The sequence below is a fragment of the Nicotiana tomentosiformis genome, chromosome 1 (genome assembly GCF_000390325.3).
Source record: "Nicotiana tomentosiformis chromosome 1, ASM39032v3, whole genome shotgun sequence".
NCBI classification, from domain to species: domain Eukaryota; kingdom Viridiplantae; phylum Streptophyta; class Magnoliopsida; order Solanales; family Solanaceae; genus Nicotiana; species Nicotiana tomentosiformis.
The window spans coordinates 29,436,511-29,459,325 of NC_090812.1; the positions used below are offsets into that span (position 1 = coordinate 29,436,511).

Here is a 22,815-nt window from a genome sequence, read left to right on the forward strand (position 1 = left end):
TGAGAGGCTATACTTGCTTTTATTTATTAGTGCACTTAGTTGTTATCTGTTGTCGTTGTGAAATTTCTGGAAGATTCATATCTGTTTTACATGAGCGCGAACTGATTTGACTTATACCACATGATTTGAAAGCATGCTCACTATTTACTGAAAACTTTTTAAAATAAACTGTATTGTATAGCTCGTCACTGCTTCTCGGTTCCTTATTTATTTATGTTATTTGATGAGTTGGTTGTACTCATGCTACACTCTGTACTTCATGTACAGATCCAGGTGTGTTTGATCACGAAGGTCATTGAGTTCGGGAGGATCGAGTACCGGAGACTACGAGGTAGCTGCCGGCATCCGCAGGACCTTGTCTCTCCTTCTATATATTTCTTTCTGTCTTGTATTGATGCTTAAACACTGGTTGTATTAATTTAGTTATCTAGATGTTCATGACTTAGTGACACCCCGATGTCGGGCTATTTTTTCGCACTTATATTTTTATTTGGGTTTTATCCCGTATTTATGAAAAACTCTGAATATTTTAAATGTCTTAATTCACTTCTGTTAAAATTTTGAAAGAGTCTTAGAAAGGTCGGCTTGCCTAGTACCACGATAGACGCCATCACGACGGGTTAGATTTTGGGTCGTGACAGTTGGCAATCTAACTGGTTAAGTATGGTTTTTTAAATCATTCAAATCTCTAAGAATCTTTTGCTTATGAAGTGGTTTCTCATTTATAATAATATGGAATATAATTTTACTCTCAGTTTGGCTTGTTCAGTCCCTCTACAGAGTAAATTTATCCTTTTTCGTAAGATGCAATTTTTTAATAGAATTATAATGTCTTATACTGTGATTATTAAATTTATTATCTAATACGTAGGGACTTCCTAACAGGTTATTAAATATGCTAAAACTGTCAAATCTAATCTCTTTCTTTGATGCTTTGTGGTGCATGTCTGTAACGACCTGACTTGTCGTTTTAAGAATTTACGTCCCGTTCAATGACTTAAGATCCCGGACAACTTCATAATATGTATTATGGCCCGTGGGTGTGGTCGAATTTGATTTTCGGAAGATATAAAATTTAATTGAAAGAGAAATTCTCATTTTGAAGTTTAAATGAAAAGAGTTGACCAAAGAGTTAAATTTTGAGCAAACGACCTCGGAATAAAATTTTGATGATGTCACTAGCTTCGTATGGTAATTTTGGACTTAGGCGCGTATTCGAATTTGGATTTGGAAGTCCGTAGGACAATTCGACGCATTTTGGCGAAAATTGGAAAATAGACGATTTTCGGAAAGTTTGATCGAAGGTTGAATTTTTGATAACAAGGTCGAAATCCGATTCTGGAAATTGAAATAGGTCCATTATGTCACTTATGACTTGTGTGCAAAATTTGAGGTCAATCGGACTTGATTCGATAGGTTTCGGCATCGAATATTGAAGTTGGAAATTTCATAATAGACTAAAGTTTCAAGTGAGTTCACACAAGATCTAATTTCAAACGAGCATACCTCTCTTGATATGAAGAGTTATATAGTGTGTTACCTATCAAAAGAAAGGTCTATGTGTCTAGTTTTCAACGCTTTAAACCGTTCATCATTTGGACACTCCTACACGAAGTTATGACTAAATTACCAAAGACTGGAAAGATGCAATTCTGCGACCAATTATGCGATCGCAAAACTGCTTCTGCGACCGCAAACTGGTCGCAGAATGGACCAGAAGAGCCCAGTTCTGGGCACCGATTTTGCGATCAATTTTGCGGCCCGCATACCCATTCTGCGGTCCATTATGCGAACGCAGACCTGCTTTCGGAGGGTTAATTTTTTTATTTTCATAACCCGACCCTATTTTGATAAATAGGCTTCGGGGTTTATTTTGGGGCAATTATCTGAGGTTTTTTTAGAGAGAAGTGAGAGTGTTCTAGAGAGAGGAAGTAGATAAAATGTTTTGTTCATCAAGATCTTGTCCAAACTTTGAAATCCAACAAGAAAATCTCACAAGTTCTTCATCTAAAAGGTAAGGTTCCATACCCCTACTCTTCAATTTCGAGTTTAGGGTAAAAGATTGGTGATTGAGAGTATGATTCTTTGGTGTAAGAGTATTATGTATATATGCTTGTACCAATAAGGTTTGTGGAAAGATTGTTGAGATTAAATAAGTAAAGATTGGGTTGTGGAATGAAGAAAATCTTGTAGAAGAACCTTGTAACCAAATTTGCACATCTAGTATTTGATAAAATGCTCAAATGAGCTAAAACCATGAAAATCTTCTTAATTATGGTTCACTTTTGTTATGCTTCTAAATAGATTGAAGTTGCTAGAATTTTCGGAACCTCGTAGTAATGTAAGGAAGGCTCAAGAAATATTAGAGCCGTCCGGAGGTCAATTCAAGCAAGAAGGCGATTTTGGAATATCGGCCTAACTTCAAAAAAGGTAAGTGTCTTGCTTAACCTCGAGTGGGGGAATTTTTCCTTAGGCATTGAGTCTTATGTGAAAATTGTGTAATTAAAAACCATATACGCGAGGTGACGAATACCTACTTGGTTTATATGTGCAATTTCATTGATTAAAAATCCTTAGATGCCCTTATGTATTAAATTGGAAATTATTGGCACTTATTAAATCCTCTATTTGTCATGCCTAGATTCTTGTTTGTTGAAATTATTTTTATATGATGATTTGGTGTGATTGCCACCTTGAATTTATGTGAAATATATTTTGTTAAGATTTTGTGCACATTATGGTCGAGTCATGGGCTCCTTATTGTGAAAAATAATATATTGTTGATTTCTGTGGCAAGTTGAAATATTTAAACACTCGATGTGCAATTTGTGATATGTTGTAATATTTGAGCACTTGATGAGCCATTTGTGATATGTGAGTACTTGATGTGCAGTTGTTGATATCATATTTACTTTGGGACTACAGAATGGTATTCCGAGAGATCCCCATGCCCCGTATATTTACTTTGGGACTACGGAATGATATTCCGGGAGATCCCCCTGTCTTGTACATTTACTTTTGGGACTACGAGGCGGTACATCGGGAGATTCTCCCTGTCTTGCATATTTACTTTTGGGACTACGAGGCGGTACCTCAGGAGATTTTTTCTGTCTTGCACATTTACTTTTGGGACTACGAGGCGGTACCTCGGGAGATTTTTCCCTGTCTTACATATTTATTTTTGGGATTACAAGGCGGTACTTCGGGAGTGCCCTTTTGTTGATATTTTTCTATGGATGCACTTGCCTTTGGTTATTTTATTTTTCCGTAATTTATAAATTCTTGTATTTTTCGTGATGTATTATTTGACTTAATATTAAGTGTTTTGTATTTCTCGATGTATTGCGTTGACCTTGACTTTTTCGTACGAGACTTTGAGGATTTGTATTTTTGGGTTGTACTTGTTTTTGATGATTGAGTTATTTTAAATAAAAGAAAAATTTCTAGTATGTTTAATTTAATAAATTCTATATCCAAATCAATAGTTTAGCTGATGCTTTATTTTAATGAAAATGTCATTTTTCCTCACTCAAACGATTTCTAAAATAAACTTATCTTTTTGTTGATTTCTTACTTGATTTAAAGATTTTTAACCTTACTTTATTGAAAATAAATTGATCATGCAGATCTTATATACATTGATATTTTGGTACGTGAGTTGTCCGTACAGTTATGAAAATAATATGAGCATGAGGTGCCGGGGAAAAATATGATGATTTTATTATTGACACGTGCGTTGTCGGTGTGATGGTGATAGAAATATGGGCACGAGGTGCCGTGAAAAATATAAAAGTGGGCTGAGACCCAAAATTTTTATGATTGTGAAATGAGGTGTCACACGGTGACTTTTACTTGAAAATATATTTATTGGAGTGAATTATATTTGAAAGATATTTATCTTAAAGAATAATATGTGAAGGATTTATATTTGAAGGACTTGACTTGTTGATTGTACTTGTGTTCCTTATTCGCCTGAGTAATAATTATGATGTTCTTATTGCCTTGTTGTTATATCACTGGTTGAGTTTGTTGTTATCATTGCTAGTTGTTTTCGAGTACTATTGTATACTGCTATATTGTACAGGTTATTTGACTAGTGAGTGTCTTGACTGTACCTTGTCTCTACTCCACTGAGGTTAGTCTTGATACTTACTGGGTACCGACCGTGGTGTACTCATACTACACTTCTGCACATTTTTGTGCAGAGCCAGGTATTGGAGGTATCGGACCTGGACAAAGTTAGAGTATGATCGCAAGGATTCAAGGTAGAGCTGCTTGGTCGTCGCAGTCCCTTGGAGTTTGTTCATTTCATTGTACTGTTAATTTTTAATCAAACAGTATTGAGTATTCAATCATTGAGATCATTTCATGTATTATGTTAGAGTTCGTGACTCTGTACTACCAGTCTTGAGAGGTTGTTATAATTATTTTCATTGTTGGTTTCATTTATTAAAAAAAAAATGGCTTCGAAATATAATGGAAATCGGCTTACCTAGTCTTAGAGATTAGGTGCCATCACGACGTTGGTGGTGGAATTTTGGATCGTGACTATGTCTCTCTATGTGTGTGTTCCTGTATATGTTTCTAGATAGCGTATGGAATATGAGTGAGAGATTGTGATTAGTGTGAATGTTAAAGATCTACCAGTTAAGAGAAAAGGCCTCCGATAGCAGGCAGTTGGACAATTTTAATGACTAATAAGCAAGTCAATTAGAATAAACAATACGAGAACATAAATAAGGAGAACTTATAAAAGACTTTCTATGTTGCTTTATTTAACATAGAGTTGTTTTTATTTTTTGATTTTTTATAGTAGCTGCTTATTGTCACGTAGGAGTCTCCCCTAGGTTGTTACTTGCGCTCTCCTTGCTTTTATCACATCTTACACTTGATAACTTATAAAATGAGCTCCTTTATTAGTTCTTTAAACTACTGTTAGTGACTGCATTAGTATTGGTATCTAAAGAGTGGCATTTGTGTTTATAATCCGGGTATTAATGTAGAGGACCTGGTCATAGATTTTGCCAAAATAAACTTGGGTTTTATTTGGCAAACACATGTTTGGCCATAGATTTTGCCTCCATTTTGGTCAAATTCCAAAACCAACTCAATAGCTGGTTTTGGGCCAAAATATCACTATTATATTTTTTAAAAATTGCCCCAAACTTTTGTATTTTATAAAAGAGCCCACAATTTATTTTTTTGTAACGATGTTGCTTCGTCTTCTCGGTCATCTGATAGTGCACATGTAGTTCATTACAAAAATAATAATTTTGTATCAAATTTATTTATGTTCAAGACTATGGTTTGCGATAATATAATGAATATTATTAATAATGGTACTGTTGGGTATTTGTGATAGTTTTTAGAATTTGTGGGTATAAGTCATATTTCATATTTTTCCAAACCAAATTTCACCCAAAACAGATGTCCAAACACATTTTCATCTTCAAACCAAAATTCACCAAAATCAGATTTTTTAGAATAAATTTGAGAAACTACGGCCAAACGCTAGCTTAAGATTGCCTATTCGCTTGAATATTTATGCTTTCCGAACGATACTTGCAGTCAACACCATTCTTTTTATGCATGTAAGTGTCTTTTACTTTCTAATAAGTGCACTACTTTTCCTCATTATTAATCATATATGTGCCTGTCCAGTTAACCAAAAAAAGAAAGTCGCGTGACGGCATCCTTTATATTTCAATAAGGTTTTTAACATGACTAAAATATTTTATGTTCAAGATAGGTGATGTTGACCCAGTTGATATAGACTTGACTATTTAATATCTTCACATGGAAACACAAAAAACTAACAATCAACTTATTAACCAAAGATTAAACTCCTTGCCCAGTTTAGGATTTACTATTCTAGGATATTTGATGAGCATCTTGAGCAATTAGGCAAAATTTTGTTGTACTTTAGCAAGAAACATTATTTGCTAATTTGAATAAGTACACCTTTTGCTTTTATTCATTACAATTTTGTATCTTTAGCACAACAAAAAATATTTGATATCTTCATAGCCTATATTTTACCTGTTGTTCTTCTTTACTAGCTGCTTTATTTTTATTCAGAAAATCCTAGGAAATTTAACTACGTGATTATTCAAAAAGTTATAATCCATTATTTTTTTATTCAGCTTTAAGCATAAGTATTGTAGTATAGTATCTTACTAAAGCAAGAAGCTTCTGCAAAATAAAACAAATGAAGAAATATATACCTCATTAAAGCAAGAAATTTCTTCAAGTTTTTAGTGACAACGAATTGCAGTCCTTGATCTTATTATGAAGAGTTTACCCGAGCAAAGTGGAGGAAGAGTCGCTTGACTGGATCCAAACATTTATACAGTAACATTATTTGTCATTTTTAGGAACTTGCAAAGTTTTTAATTTATATGTCATAAGTCAAGAAAATATTTGAATATTATTTATGCCATTTAAAAAAAAAGTAATTTTCATTGATACTAGCGCGTACCCTAAGACTAGTACTATATTATAAAATAAAAACTTTTAGGTAAAGTTAATTCACAACATTAATCATATATCATATAATTATATTTATATTTATGTTTATATTTATATTTTTTAATTTATTATTATTATCATCATCATCATCTATATTATATTAAAAGTGGGAAGCCCTTAACTAAAAGGCCAAATTACATAAACCCTTCTAAAAATTCTAAATATCCTATTTTATAAAATTATTTAATAATATAATAAAACATCATTTAAATAATCATAAAAAACTGATTTAATTTAAGTGTTTTTTCTTATAAGTTGTGTTTGTTCTTATTAACAACTAAGTCTTTCAAAATTAGTTTAATCGTTGGCTTTGAAGCGGCCTTATTCAACTGTTGCCTTAAAGGTAAAAAGAATTTGCATATTTAAATGCTTGTCTCTTGTTGTCGTGGCGTAGAAGTCCTAACGGAGAAGAAGCCAATTAAAGAATTACTCCTAAGAATTTACTTTCATCTGATAAGATAATCCGATAAAAATTAGTTATTTTGGAGTAAAAAGTTTAATTGGTTGAAAATGTCTTGATCAATGGAATCTATTTCAGCAACTACCCACAATTAAGTTCACATGTAGTGATGATTCTGTTTAGAGCCGAGTGTGAAGCCAAAATCAAAAAGTTAAATTATCATTATACCCCTTTTAAAAATATATATTTATATTTCATATTTTATAATAATAATTAAAGAAATATTTGAAAATATACATTTAGAAAAGAACCGTTGCTTTTCCAAAACAACACGTTTAGGGCATGCTTCTCAACCAATAGTCCAATACCCCCTATTGAATTATATTATCTCATTGCAGAGCGCAACTTTCCAGTACATGAAGACATGGGAAAATTGATGGAGATGACATTTTGTCATATACTTATGGCTGCTAATTTGAACCTACAAATGATGCCACTAAACAAATTATTTTGCTTTTAGCAAAAAAGAAAGTCAGTATCAGGGTTTATCCTGGTTTACATCTAATTATTATTATTGTAAATTTTATCTTGATTTGAGAAAAGGATAGAGATCCATGTGGATTGTATTTGACGTATTAATTTTATTTCCTTCCTCTAGGGGTTTTACATTATGACGTAACAAAAAACTCTGAAAAAATGCATGGTTGACATGTTCAAATACATCAAAGATAAAGTGCTTTAATGCATCTAATCATCCAATTTTCTCAAAGAATGCACCCGTTAGAGTATAAATTATATATTCTTAATTATTTTTGAAAAACTCGTGAGATTAAAGAAAAAATTCCTGATAAAGATCTTCCAAGTCAAAAGGATTACTGGGTGAGAACTTTATGCGGTAAAATTCTACATACTAATTACATATGCATATTCGTCTAATTATCTTCTTTTACATGTGGAGATTTAACCGGTTAATTTGGTGAAGATAAAACACTGAGATAAAGGAACAACAGTAGTTTTTATTGTCGATACTAAGGAAGAAGATAGTCTTAACCACTTCTCATTTTTTACTCAGTGATACATTTGGTGCGTACCGTTATGCTATTAGTTTCTTTAATCTTTTAAATATAATATTTTGGATAGATTGAGGTCATTGGAGTCTGTTTGGTTGATGTTTTTTATACGTTGCAAAGTTGGGAAACTTTCCGTTAGCGAGGTAAGTGAGAATTTAAACTTTGATTCTTATTTTTTCAAAACCTGTTTTGAAAATATATTTTGTCTGCTTGGTCCATGTGTTGAGATGAAAAAGTTCCTTCAGATTAGAGCAGTTTTGATTATTGAGGTAATCAAAGAGACAATGTCAAGGCGATGACGCAAAATTTGGAGAGCTTGAATATATTTGATGTCGTTATACCGGGGTCTACTTTCTTAACTTTATTTATTATTTGTTTCTCTGGCATATTATTTTCTTATGAAATCTTAAATTCTATGAATGATAGGATAAACATCTCATAAAAGCGATTACCTCAAAATATATCATGTATGCATCATGTTAATTATTATTAAAAATAACATATTTAATGGTTATAGTTGTTATTATATGAAAAAATGCAAATAATTAGTTGGCATATAGATATGTCACCTACATGAAATTATGTGAATTTTAATTTCAAGAAGTAGAGTGACATGAAATATATTATTTGAGAAGAATTATCTCTATACTTAAAAGCTGTTGTATTGTTTTAAGATCATGAAATAAAAAGATATTCTTATTTAGACATTATTTTGAGTTTCATTAAAGGTTGAAGACCTTTAATAAATTTGATATTGTTTTTGTGATAAAGAACATAATATATCCTTGATTATTAGATTTCAAGTTTAAGTATATGATAAATGTTGCTTTATCATCTTAGATGTATTCTTTGTCATGCTGAAGTATACATATGATCAAGCCATACAAATATTACCTTGTGAGTGATATATATATATATATATATATATATATATATATATATATATATATATATATATATTAAAAGCACGAAACCCCTTAGCGAAATGTCGTTCGCTTTTTTTTTACCCTTTAAAAATAAGTTTCACATTGGACAAAATCGTAATTAAATAATTTTTCTAATTTTAAGGACTTTGAAATTAACTAAAATTTTCTTTCCTAATTTGAATTATGTAGGAACTCTTAATATTTAGGGATACAAAATCAAGATTTTTTTTTTACCTATATAAGTCATTTTCTTATTTAAATTGTTAACTATAGACGTAAAATAAACATAATTCAATTACGACATAACAATTATTAGTTAATTATTTTAGCCGGGGCACGTATAAAAAGTGCATGCAGTACATATTAGAAAAAAATTGTCCGTAAAATAAGATAACAGTTGAGCTAAAAATTTATAAGAACAGATAATAATAATCGAGTTCGGATGCCTATGTAATTACTTAGGTATAAATAGAATAAGGTTACAGTTTAGATGTCCCGTTAAAATAAGTAAAATATGGGTAAAGAAATTTTTATTTTTGGTAAACTATCTAACCCAAATTGTGTAGTAAATAACATGAAATATACATGTAATGCACCTATGCAAGTGCTCAAATAAAGTTGAATGATTTTTTTACCTTTCAATCAACGCTACTTCTATGACATTTTTGTAGAATGAAGCAAGTAAGAGAACAAACTGAAGGAAGAACAACTACATTAGATCATACTCCCGAATATGATTAATATTTATCATTTTGGAACTAATTTTGTGTTAACTTTTATGTTATAATGCAAACACATCTTTTGAATATTATTTATTTTATTTTTAAAAATTTATTTTTATTAACACGAGGGACACGCGCAACGCGCGTACACTAATACTAGTTAGTATTAATTTTGTGAGCTTATGCTTATACATGGTTAACATATACATTTATTGAAATTCATGAATTGATTTATAAAATGCGGATTTATAGTACATGTGCGTGAATTATTTGCACCTCACCAACTATATTTATATTTACAAGAGTATAATTGATCTTATAAAGTTACATATTATATGGTATAAAATATTTGAGATTAATGTTTATATTCAAGTAATTTGAATATAGGAATATCAATATTTAGTATGTGGGAGCATATGATCGTACTTTTGTATTGGTTGGAGTATATGCCAAAAATGGTTTTTAACTAAGGGATCGTTTGGTAGGAGGTATTAGAAAAAATAATGCAAGCATTAGCTTTGTGCGTTACTAATACCTTGTTTGATACATTTTTTCAACCTATGTATAACTAATACTTGCATTAGTTATACATCATACTTGGTATTAGCCTATGTATAAGTAATGAATAGAAAACCATGACATTAGTAATACCAAGGCTATTAATGCATACATTAGTATGGTTAAAGACAAAATTGTCCTTAAAGTCCCTTAAAGCTAGAGAATATGGAGGGCATTTTTGTAAACAACTATTTTTCTTAAAAATTATGCAATGCATTATAATTTTTAATACACCACACCAAACAGGTTATAAGAGATAATATCTGCATAACTAATGCTTGCATTACTAACTCATGCATTACTAATATACTGTATTCTGCGCTATTCTTATACACCCTACCAAACGACCCCTAAGTGAGAAAATAAAGGTGATATTAACTTAGTTGATTGTGTACAACTACAAATTATAACAATAACCGGAGTAAAAAAGAGTACTGCTCAAAGACGTCTCTCTCATTAGATTTAATAATTCGACGAACAATCGACAAAAGAGTACAACCCAAATTGATCATTCAAGGAAACGGAATTTTTTTTATGTATGACTATATAATCAAAGTTTTCTGATATTATTTTAAAACATAGCATATTACAAGACTCAGCATTCACGTGCCGAGAAACTAATTAAAAGAAAAAGAAACCAAGGAGCTACAGCGGGAGAGAAGGAAAGAACATTCATTAACTCCTTTAAACTGAGCTATTTCCTGTGACATTCAAGACCTTCAACCAAAATCAAATGGCCGAAAGAAGAATATCCCCTAATATTTTAACTATCGAGAAAAAAATGATATAAATAAAAAACACATAAACTTTGAGGATCTCTTTAAAGAGGTCTGCCATCATAATGTACTTTGACAAGGAATACCAGAGATAATGAACTAAAACCTATAAGGATAAGACACACAAAAAGAATGTCACTGGCAAAATACAGTATGTTTCATCTTTGAACTTGGTCGGCTACATGGTTGCTAGTGGTCGAAGAAGAGGCCGTCCTGCCATTCAGTATCCCGTTATCAACAGGCGGACTTAATCCCCACTTCCCTTCGGATTCCAGGGGTTCAATCACTTTAACAGTTCCATCTGACAACCCAACTGCAAATTGGCTAGGCTCCTGTGGATGTGCTGCAACTACTAATGGATACACAGATTGACTTCTGTGACATACAACAGGTGCGTTAGTCACGACTCTTTTAGTACCAAAAACATCACAACTAATGAGAACCAAACTAACAAAACTAGTACATGAATCAACATCTTACGAAGTGAAAGAATAACACATTTTAAAAAGTTAGATGAATGACCAAATTATTTGGATTTGCAGAAGTGGATAACATAAGAAAGATTCAATAAACTGCTACTAATCTGTTCTTACCCAGTCAACACTGCCTGGGGCAAATATGCTGAGGGAGCAACACGACATCTGAGTCTTAGTGTATCAGCATCAAATACACCAACATTGCCGTCAGAAAAGGAAGCATAAACTAATTGACTGTTACAGGAGTAAGCCGCGTAGGTTATTGGTGCAGAAAGTGCATCTTGAGGGACCCACTGCGAGAAACAGAATCAATAAGAAAACAAAACAGTCACGTGTCTATAATTTGAAATATTTAGGCATTTGTTTTACCTGGCGAATTCTTTCCATCTTTGATGCATCATAAATTGCTAACTGTGTTTCATGAGATACTAGCAAACGGACTTGGTCCGAGTGAAATTGTACTCGAGTATCACCACTAGGTGCTTTACCAGCAGGCAGCTGAATGGGAACTGATTTTCTCTTGTCCCATGTATCAATGCTCCATAAACAGAGCTGCAGTGGTTGGATTCCATGTTAGTACATAAGAAATAAGGTATCTATAGCATGTCAAAGCACTACTAGATATGCACATACAGCAATACATGAAAACAAAATACAGAGACATGATTGGAAGGTGTATTCAACTCCAAGCTTCAGGCCATTAATCTGTTCATTATCAAGCTTCAAAAGGGGAGGGGGGCAACTTATCATCATGTTCACAATCACATTTCAATCAAGATTGCTATGCCTGGTGTATCGATAGAGTTCAACTCAGATATTTTTGGTGAAAGTAAACAAGCAATAGATCCCCCCCACCCCCACCCCACCCCCCCAAAAAAAGAGAAAGTAAAGATACTGAAGGCTGTGGCTGGCTCTAAGAGAAAGCCAATTGAATAAAATGTAGGTTCTGTACTTGTTCCTCTATCCTTTAATGGTTCAAAGAAAATAACACAAGGCATAGGAAGAAATAGAAAAAAGACAGAAGACCGACTTACCTGAGCATCAGCACCTGATGAAACCAGTATGTTGAGGTTGGTGGAGAATGCAAGACCAGTTATGCGCTTCTGATGGCCCTTCAACTTAGATTTTACCTATGGATAAAATGCAGTAACATAAAAATGGGTCATTTAACCAACTCACAGATATCATTGAATATTGAAGTGGTTGTGCAAATTACCTCGTCGACCCTAACGTTATAAATGTGGATTGTTGAATCCTCCATGCCAATGGCTATAATGTTGTTATCTTGAGGATGGAACGCTAAGAAAGTTGAAGCCGGCGGAGGTGGCATGAACGTTGTCATTACCTATATATCTCAGTTATTATCATAATTCATATAACAAACCACTCAAATGGTATGTTACAAGAACAGGACCCTCTTCTATACACATACCTTGAATGTCATCATATTGAATAATGAAACTTTTCCACCAGCAGCTGACATTACATAAGAGTCATTCTTTGAAAGGGCTATGCAAGGAACAGCCTCTTCCAAATTGACACCTGAGACATCATTAGCCATAAGAAGACCACTGTTCGGTTGCCAATGTTGTGGAACAACATTAGCAGTGGCCTTTAAGACCCCAAGACATTTCAGAAATTCGTTTGCATAACATTTTGAAAATAAATATGTAGCTAAGACAGCTGTCAGTTAAATCTTTATTACTTTGCCACTTGGATTTTGTTCGTTGCGGGCCCACTTCCACAGCTTTTGAGTACCATTTGAACCAAGTGCCAGGACACCAACACCAGAATTTGTATAAAGAAGCCGTGCAACCTAAATACAAGTGCCAATTGAAGGATTACATGTTGAATCACATTACAGAAGAAGTGCACACAAATGAGATAACGCACCTTGTTACTTGAATCTGAGCTCTCAGGCATGGTAACCATCCTGCATTGAGCTTGATCTAAAATTTCAGTCAACTGCCAAGGTTTGGCCTTATCTGCAACATCCTCCAATATTCTTGGTTTCTCCATGCTTCTGGGCACAGAATCAACTCCATTCTGCAAAGAAAGTCGGTAGAATAAAAATTTATCCGACGATAAATTCACTAATCTGTAATACTATAGCAAATTCAGCAGTTCAAGAATACAGAATAACAAGGTTTTCAAGTTACAGTACAGCGCATGCAAGTTAAAGAACAAATTAGACTACTTGCACAGAAGACTAGAATTATAGGCAACCTCTTATCATACACAATGTTTGAAACCAAAAATATGCTCTTAGTTAACAGATTGTGGGACTGCCATCTTTCATGCAGACTGGAAAGATTAAACTGAGAAAGAAAAAAATTTGAAATAGCACATACAAGGATGGGAGAAGGCCTAACAGGAGAGCTTCTTTCCACTTTACAATTGACAGGAGTAACATTTGGAACAGAAGAGCCAGAAGCCTGCTAAAAAAAGACAAGGAGATCTTTTACTTTTAACATAACAACTATGCGCAGACTAAACGGGAGAAGCAAGCAACCATCAATACCTTAATAGCAGCTGCTTCAATGGGTGATCTTAGTGCTTCAAAAGGTGAGGCTTCAACTGACCTTAAGGATCTCATACCAGCAGCATTTCCCAGTATCTTAATCCCATTGTCAGCAGTAGTAACAGCAAGAAGATTTCCCTCCTTGTTGAATCTCAAGCGCGGAAGACTCTGCAACAACCACCAAACTTACAGCCATCTTCAAACTATACTAAATATTCAAGGGAGAGCTCCAATTTGTTTTGTAGCTTTCATTTTCATTTTTTTCTTCTTTTTGTGGTGTATCTAGGAGATGGTTGCTCAAATGAAACTATAGAACTGGCATAAGCACTAACCGGGAGACCACCATCTGCATCTATAGTTGTAAGAATGTTAATGCTGTCCATGTCCCAAAATTTTATCTGGCTATCTTCACCCACAGCCAAGAAATGATTCTGAGTAGTGTCAAACTGCACAACACCAGCTGATTTCTTTCTAAACCCAGTATAAGTCCTTTTTATGGCTCCTTCACTTTCATTCCATTCCACAAGAAAAGAATCACCTTCTTTACCAGTTCCACACGAGAACAATCTATAAGCATGAAAAATCAACATCAGACAGTTAATAAAAGTCACCGGAGGCAGGGAATACTCATAAAGACCAACATACAGTAAATAATGGTTTCTCCTACAACCCTACCTACTACCATCAGCACTATAAAGCATGGTGGTACACCAATGACCAGGAGCATCATAGTCAACTCGAGATCCCATATTGTCATACAGCCAAGCTTTTATTTTCCCATCTATAGCAGTAGAAAAAATGAACTGCATATAGAAATAAAAAAAGGGACGTTATTTGAGGGAGCGGAAAATGCAAACACCACTAGTAAGCAAGTAAACACCTGGAAATACAGCAATAAGGCCTTAACGTACTTTTCAAATAAAGTTGATTTAGTATAAAGAATTCCCGTCTAAACATAAAAATAAATGCTAATATGTTATCTATATTTTCAAAATCATCAGCAACTACTGCTCAAATCATATCACAGTATCTCCAAATGCACTCAGGTACAGTAAGCGCACCCATATCTCATATAGAAAGATTGAGATAGGCAATAGTTTCTCAGGTGGTATAGTTGACCATCAGCACTAAAATAATTTACATTTGACTAATTCTGCAATCTATTTGTGCATAGAAGCCAATCAATGGACGGATTGATGCAGATTCAGATGAGTGGTATGGGCTTACAGAAAGATGATTGTATCCTCCCTGGACTTGCTTGGAAATTTTAGAAAGCGATCAACCAAAACCCTATTAAGTTTTTTTCAGTTTCCACCAATAACTATATGGTTTATTCTCTTTCCTAGCACATTGAATCTAGAATAAAATAAAAAGGTTGCATGATGGTGATAACCGAGTAATTAAACAGAACTGCTTCCTTCAATGTGACAACCATTTGTGATGACTCTATAAAAGGTAAGAAGAATGCCAATGAATGTTACCTAGCAGTAGCAACAGTAAGCAGTTAAAAAATTTTCCCTTATTTTAAGCAGAACTCTGCACCTAATTTTGTTAAAATTTTCAAATACCAGAGGAGTGAGTTAGTGAAATGTTATTCAATCCTGAAGCAATGACAAGCAATCAATGCAATTTTTTCCATATCTGAAAATACCTGAATGTTCTCCTTCTGATGAGGGCATATGGAGTATACAGGAGCTTCATGTCCTTCAAAATTAAACAGCTTTCTTCCTGTTATATCCCATACCTGTTTCAAAATTTTCATTCAGCATTTTCCTAAAAGAGTTTGGAATTCCAACTGAAATAATGAAGCTTCTGATGTTACCTTTATCAACTTATCATCTCCACATGTTACTACACATAACTGCTTGTTTGGATAAGCGAATGCTAAGTCATTGACACTCCCAGCATGCGCATCCATCTTAAATCACAAGGGTGCAGGTAAGAAGTTAAGAGTTTTAGCTTTTAAGTTTGCCAGAGCATATGTTTCCAGTTAATCAAAGAAGAGCGCGGAAAAAACAACAGAAAAATCTACCTCCAAATGCTGACGTAAATCACTTCTTCCAATAGTGGCATACAGATGGACCAAATGCTTAGAGAATGCAACTCCTGCAATACAAAGTAGAGTTATGAACATCCACAAGAACATATACAATTACAAAAATAAAGAAGAGCACACACCAACAAAGGTCCCATCTGGACTCCACGCAACACGGCTTACAGAAAATGGTGCATCTTTGGCAGCAGAAGCCTGTGAAAACTCTCAGTTGTCAGGAACGAAAAAACATATACAACCATTCTAGAAATCTTAAAGACATCAAACCAAAGGCTCAACCACAGCACTACATATTTGTGAAGAGACTAGCCTCTCCAATTATAGAAGAACTGAGAGTTAATTTGAATTTTCAACCATATGCCAGATAAAAGAGAAATCATATTGAAGAAAAAACTAAAAGCCAAAGCTTGTATGTTTCTTTCACTTCCAGAGAATCAAGTTTTGAAGAATCTTTTATCGATTAACCTGAAATGTCAGAGTACAAGCTTGAATATCCCATATTTTAAATGCTTTTGAAACCAACTTCTCTCGCATCGCGACTTCCCAAAGCGTTATTTCACCATTGCTGGATCCAACTGTTCATCGCAAACCAGAAGTTAGAAGAAGATATCTTAACAGCAATGAGTTTTATTGCTGCTGTTCACACGGACACAGAAACAAAAGGAATACATGGACAGAAGATCTTAAACATTTATATACCGAGCAGCAATGTGTGATGAGAAGGATGAAAGTCCATGCTAGTGACTGAGGATCCTTGCTGCAGAGTAAAAGCTACTGTCCTTGGTAAGTCATCGAGGGACCAAGAAGCTTGCTGACGAACTGTAGGATATGTAACCTGAAAGGAAAGAAGAAAAACAAATTTTAATGAATTTGATATGATCTGATAAGATGATACTAATAAATTTGAGGGTGAATTCAGCAGGAGGAAACCAAAAAAGAAAATATATCAACGAAAGATCCATCTTCAGCAATACCTCCTCAACAGACGGTGCAGGTCGTAAACGTTTCATTAATTGCTCATGATCAGCATTCTGATAGTCAAGCATACCTAATGTAGCTGGAGGTGTGATGGGACGCTTCAAAATTGAAACTGTTCAAGAGCACAAATTACGGTGAGCAGAAGTGGAATATCATCTCTGACAGACCAAATACTCATAGTAGTATCAGTTGTCTGCTTGACTGCTTCATGTCCAAACCAACTAACCCGAAGTATTCAAAGTTATATTTTGCAAGATCTTGAGTTCACTCTTTAGAAGGCAAGCAATCCAGTTCTCAAACACATCAATTTTGGACCAACTTTAGAGGCATCAGATTGTTGATGAAGCATTTTCATCCTCAAGCAAACAAGAGCTACTGTTCTTTTTTTTTATGAAGTAGGTAAATTAGGAGCTACTATTCTTTCTTTCAGCCCGTTATTTGGAACTTCATTAAATTTATATGTTGAAATCGATGTTTAATTATTGACTAGAATACTATTGACATGCAACTACACAGTAATTTTTCTTGGCCTTTCAAAACTCATGTTGTGCTTGTTAAGTTTTAACAAATATTTAAAGCATAATCAAAGGTATCCACTGAAAGTCAGGCCCCTAGTCGTTCGAAGAACACTAGTTAAAACTCGCCTTGATTTGGTGGAACAGGCAGGGATGATGCTGTCACAACAGCTGCTTGGACAGATGAAGAAGCAGCGGCATTTGCCATCCAACCTGCTAAAGCATTGGCATTTGCAGCTGCTGCTGCTGCTGCGGGTGGAAAGGGCTGCAAGCAACAAATTAAAGTACATGATTGAACTGAGTGAGACGAGCAAAGGTGCCATTAAGTAAAGAATAAGTTAAAACCAAAACTATCATAACTAGAGTAACCACAAAGAATCATACTCCATGTGCCCCAAGTGATGTAAAAGCGGCAGGTTTTGCAACAGCTGCAACAGGAAGATTAACAGGTGCAGGTGCAACAGCCCCATTTGGAGGAGTGCATGTATGATCTGTAAACAGTGTCTTAATGTCAGGGTTTGGCCTTGGGTTCTTACAAAGCTGGTGCTGCCAGTTGAGACTGCAGAAAATGCCGAAGTGAAAGATCAAATCAGAACACACAGTTCCAAGAAACTGCCAAGATGAAAAGCAAAATATTCACTCACAAGAAGCATACTACAGGTGACCTTTAGACAAAAGACAAGAAAGGTATTAATCACGAGAAGTATACATGTGAGAAGACAGCACATCTAGGTTATATTGCAATATAAGAACTAAGTCAAGTCGTTAAGATCATCTTATAGAGTGGCACCAACATCCCCTCATTGTACTTAAGAACTAAAGGAACTCGAAAGCCAAAAAAGTAACGAAAGGTAATTGACAATATTCTTGTTAACAAGGGAGAAACAACTGAAACATAAGACCAATTGCATCCCCCATGCATGTTTGTTGACTCGATTATGGAGAAAATTAGCATGATTCAGTCATTTGCTGAGGCAAGGAGCTGTAAAGCCAATAGAGCCCAATACAAAGTTCACAAATGCCAGCATGTTCATCGAGCAGTAAGCACTAAAATATCTTCTTTTTTTTGGCGATGTAAAGAATATAAAAAAAATGATCACCAAATCTAGAAGCTGATATTATCCTTCTTGATATTTTAGCATCACAAAAACAAAACAAAAAAATAATCTTCACCTTTGATTGATTAATGTACGCAATCTCGAAGATCTCAAAGTCGGAAAGACGAGTTTTTCACGGAAAAGAGGATTTGCTTCGATCAATTTCTTCAGCTCTATCAACATTATGCTACGAGCTGTCTTGGTGTCACCATACTTCGAAAGCTGCTCGTTCTCTCTGAAATCAAGTAATCAAACAAGTTATTCAGAAGTTCGTTACTTGACTTATGTCAAATTGCTAAAACTCACTTCAGGGAAGATAAAGATCAAGCATTGAGAAAGAAAGACTACACACACTGAAATAGTCACTCCACAAGCATTCAGTACGGATCCTAATTCACAGAAAACCTATAGGCTCAAAAGAAATTCCAACAACTCAATATGCAGCTTCGAGCCTTAGGAAAAACACTCAGAGACTGTTTTCATATAAATATACATGTACTCAATATCCTAGAAGCCTTAGATCTCAGACAATCTACGGGTAAGCATGCAGAACAATACCAAACTCGGCATTTTGCCCTCCTACTATCTCGAAAGTTAAGTCTACAATTTACTTCCTATTTGGTTCTTACACAACAGGAAAAAAATGTGACCAAAAAGAGAATCCCTGTAAATATTATGGTAAATTAACATTTAAAAGGTACATAGAACAAAAACTTTTCATTTTTCTGCATAAGAGGGACTGATCAGGAAAGCAAAGAAATAAAAAGAAGACATTCAATATAAGAAACCAAGAATATTACCCTCTACCTCATCTATAACCTAAGTTGCTCGGACTCGGGTGCGGGTGTCCGATACGGGTGCGGATCTAGAGGTCAGATCCTTCATGATTTAAATTTAAAGATTCGGGGGTACGGATCCAGGTACGGATACGGGTGCGGGGATTCAGCTAAAAATAATTCAATTATTTAAAAATAGAGTTATAAAAATATGTCTAAATTATGAGACAATATGTGGAAAACTTACAAGGTATTCCGAGAAGGAGAAAATATTGAACAAGAGTAGAATTTAAGAAGAAGATAAAAGGAAAAGGATTGACATAGAAATTTATATATACAAGGTATTCCATTTTCTTCCAGATCACCCTAGCTTTTGATTTGTTTTCAAAAATCATTGTATCTATCCCAAATTTCTCCGTTGATTTTGGTCAAAGTACCCAAAATCGGTTGACCAGATCCGACACGGATCCCATACCTACACTCACGTCGTGTCGACACGGGTGTGGCACTGAAAGTGAAGAGTCGGAGCAACTTAGTCTATAACAACCTTACCTCCATAGTACTATATGATGAGGCGAAATTTATTGCAACTACAATTGACTTATTATTCATTAAGGGAGCATAGAACTACCTTTGTGCATTTATGATTGAACATAAGGTCGTACTCTTCATTTGACTCCATGTTTTGACATATATTTATCTTCTCACCTATTCCTCCCAATAAAAAGTTTAATTGTTTATTCTGAAACCTTTCCTAGTTGAGATACTAATAAATGCATTTAGTTATTAGGTTTTCACTACAGTCGAATTAAATCGAACAATTAATTTCCAAATCTGATTCAAGTTTAAGCATATGAACTTCCACACCGCAAAAAAGTTGACAACTTGTCTAGATTGACTGTAGAGAGGACAGTCCATCAATCAAGGAACATGATCAAACCAGCAATTGAACCAAGACAGAGAAAGTGGACCATGATTATTGGTCCTTCTCGAGAGGTCATGGAGCCATTTCGAGGACATTACCAGTCATACCATGGCTTTAGAAAAGAAATATATTCAATCACATGAGAACAACATCTAAGCTTCCACCTAACAGGATAATTGTTTCAATTTTTTACTCTACAGGACTGAATTAACAGTTACGAAGTGTATTTACTACAAGTCCACCAAGACGGTAAGAGAAACAACTAAACCGTAACCAGTCCTCAAAGATTGCCAGAATCTCAGAACTGCCACCAATGCGAATTTGGAGTCTCGGTATGCAGCAATTACAAGCCTCTTATGAATGCAAAAGCCTTTTAATTTTATTCCCTCTCGTTCTCTAATCATACACCTTTTACCAATGCACAAGCAGTTTCTTTCTAAGTGGCTGTGCATGGATATTCTTTTCACATAACATGAGAAAATAGCTACCTGAAATTGGTAAGTGTCAGGAGCTGAGTGATCTCTTTGTAAAGGTCCTCATTGAATGTAGAAAACACTTTCAAATCATTCACAAGAATCTCAACTGCCTTTGCCTTGTCTTGCCTGAGATGACAACACACCATGCAGAAGAAGAAAAAGTTCAAATCAGAGCCATACTTGGCGGAAATGTATCAAAGGCACGGTAAAGTAACAACAGGGACATACCCATCAAGAGCTTCAAGATATTTCTGCTTTCTTATCTCAAAAAATATTTTCATTGAGTATCTGTTGTCATCAACTTTAGTAAATCCAGACAGGTACTTCTCAACTTCATCCCATTCACCTGCATGTACTTTCTCCTCAAAGTATTTCATATTGAAGAAAAATCCTGATTCTTGCTCTAGCCTGCAAACAAAATCATACATTTTTTAGAGAGGTTAATCATTTTCAAGCACAGAAATTCATATAAAAGAAAAGGCAACGTTTTTACTTTTCACACACTTATAAATCGATACCAACCAAAAAAGACTAGAAATTGAAACACTCTTTGCAATTGAAGCTAGAAAAGTTTTAATTTTTGATAAAGATATAATGATACTAGAAAGTTATCAATCCGCACACAAATCTATTTATGAACTTTAAACCTCATCATCTCGTTACTTCATTTCCAAGAAGCATAAGATAAGCAACAACAAAAAATCAAAAAATCGGTCGCACATTAAATGTATCTCATTAATTCTGCACAAGAATTTTACAAAAATAAAAAACAAAAACCAACAGAAAAATAAAAAAGAGGAAAAATCAAACAGAAAAAAAAAAAACAGACCGTGCAAAACTCACAGTACAACTAGCTACATCAAGTGGTTTTTCTTTCCCTTTTTTCCTTTTTTAGATAAATTACCAGAACAACCTCAAAAACTAAACACATACTTAATTCTTTAGTTTTCACTTTCAAGGAGAAAAAAGTTTTCACTTTCAAGCACCAAGTAAAAATAGTAAAAACACACAGATAACATGACAATAAAATCCCAAAAAAACACATAGATGTGTGTGAGAGAGAAAGAAACACAAAAAAATTAAAAAATTGAAAACAAAAAAGAACATACTTGTGAACAGACTCCTTAAATTTTTCCTCTTCAAGGAACTGGAGTATGAGGAACACCAATTCTCTGCTGAGTGAAGACATTTTAATCAAATAACCTCCGATACCACAACTCCGCAGATCTAAGCCCTAGATATCCACACGCGCTACAATTTCTAGGGTTTCAGCTCCTCCTCTCGCACCAAAAACAATTAAAAAATCGCTGCTTGATTTTCAAAGCCAAAGAGAAGAGAAATTATATGTAGAGAGAGAAACTATGGTTAGAGAGAGAGAGAGGGGTAGAGAGAAAGGGGAGGAAGGGGGTCTATTTGTAGTGGGGGAAAGAGGAGTAGAGAAGATGGAAATGAAGGTTTGGGGGGTGGGGGAGGACTTGGTCTCGCTATCTTCGATGCGTTTATCAGTAGCCTATCTTTTTCTACTGACCTATCATTAATAAGTTATTCTGCTTATCATTTTTATGGATAAGTTGTTCTGATAAGCGATGATGGTTATCGTGATACTTGGGTATACGTATAGATAAGGAGAATGTGACTGGAGTAGCGGATTTGAAATGGGGAATTCAAATGGAGTTGAATATTCGGGTTGAATTACGAATTCCCGTCGTGGGTTACGTGTGTTATTTGATGAGAACCGGTACTCTTGTTTCGGCGGAATTTATTTCCTCATCTAATTTCTCGCGATATTTCAATTTTTCGTTTTGTTATCATATTGTTGTATGGGAAGTTATATTTTTGGTCATGTCAGAAGAAAAGAAGTTTGTTTTAAAAGATGAATCAATTCGGAGGAACGGCGCGTGTTCAATCACTTGCTGAGATAAGGTGGGTCCATTTAGTTTCTTGTCTCACTTAGACGTGGTTCATTCCGTAATCATCAGGCGCGTGATCTCCGAAAGGCATTTTTGCTTTCCTTTTTC

At 34.4% G+C, this 22,815-nt stretch overlaps 1 protein-coding gene and 1 long non-coding RNA gene across 3 annotated transcripts in view; one reads left to right on the forward strand and one right to left on the reverse strand.

The window, feature by feature from the left end:
- Positions 1–11,244, forward strand: part of LOC138895368 (uncharacterized) — a 30,229-nt gene extending 18,985 nt beyond the window's left edge. Inside the window, exon 2 of the long non-coding RNA XR_011409417.1 lies at positions 10,847–11,244. This is a non-coding gene — a long non-coding RNA (uncharacterized lncRNA). The remainder of the gene's footprint in view (positions 1–10,846) is intronic.
- LOC104108927 (topless-related protein 3-like) lies at positions 10,716–22,284 on the reverse strand. 2 transcript variants are annotated; one of them, XM_009618078.4, is made up of 25 exons: positions 21,907–22,284; positions 21,026–21,205; positions 20,810–20,923; positions 18,697–18,855; positions 17,908–18,082; positions 17,653–17,788; positions 17,005–17,120; positions 16,730–16,865; positions 16,496–16,605; positions 16,156–16,225; positions 16,010–16,083; positions 15,800–15,895; positions 15,629–15,721; positions 14,653–14,780; positions 14,310–14,544; positions 13,978–14,145; positions 13,808–13,891; positions 13,350–13,502; positions 13,162–13,272; positions 12,889–13,068; positions 12,673–12,801; positions 12,491–12,586; positions 11,826–12,008; positions 11,574–11,749; positions 10,716–11,355 (listed from the first exon to the last, which is right to left on the reverse strand). In XM_009618078.4, the coding sequence occupies exons 1-25, from the start codon at positions 21,984–21,986 to the stop codon at positions 11,139–11,141; spliced, it is 3,399 nt and encodes a 1,132-aa protein (XP_009616373.1). In that variant the 5' UTR covers positions 21,987–22,284; the 3' UTR covers positions 10,716–11,138. The 2 variants fall into 2 exon arrangements, with proteins under 2 accessions (XP_009616373.1, XP_018630664.1); XM_018775148.3 differs by having other exon boundaries at positions 13,808–13,894.
- Between the last annotated feature and the right edge of the window lie 531 nt (positions 22,285–22,815).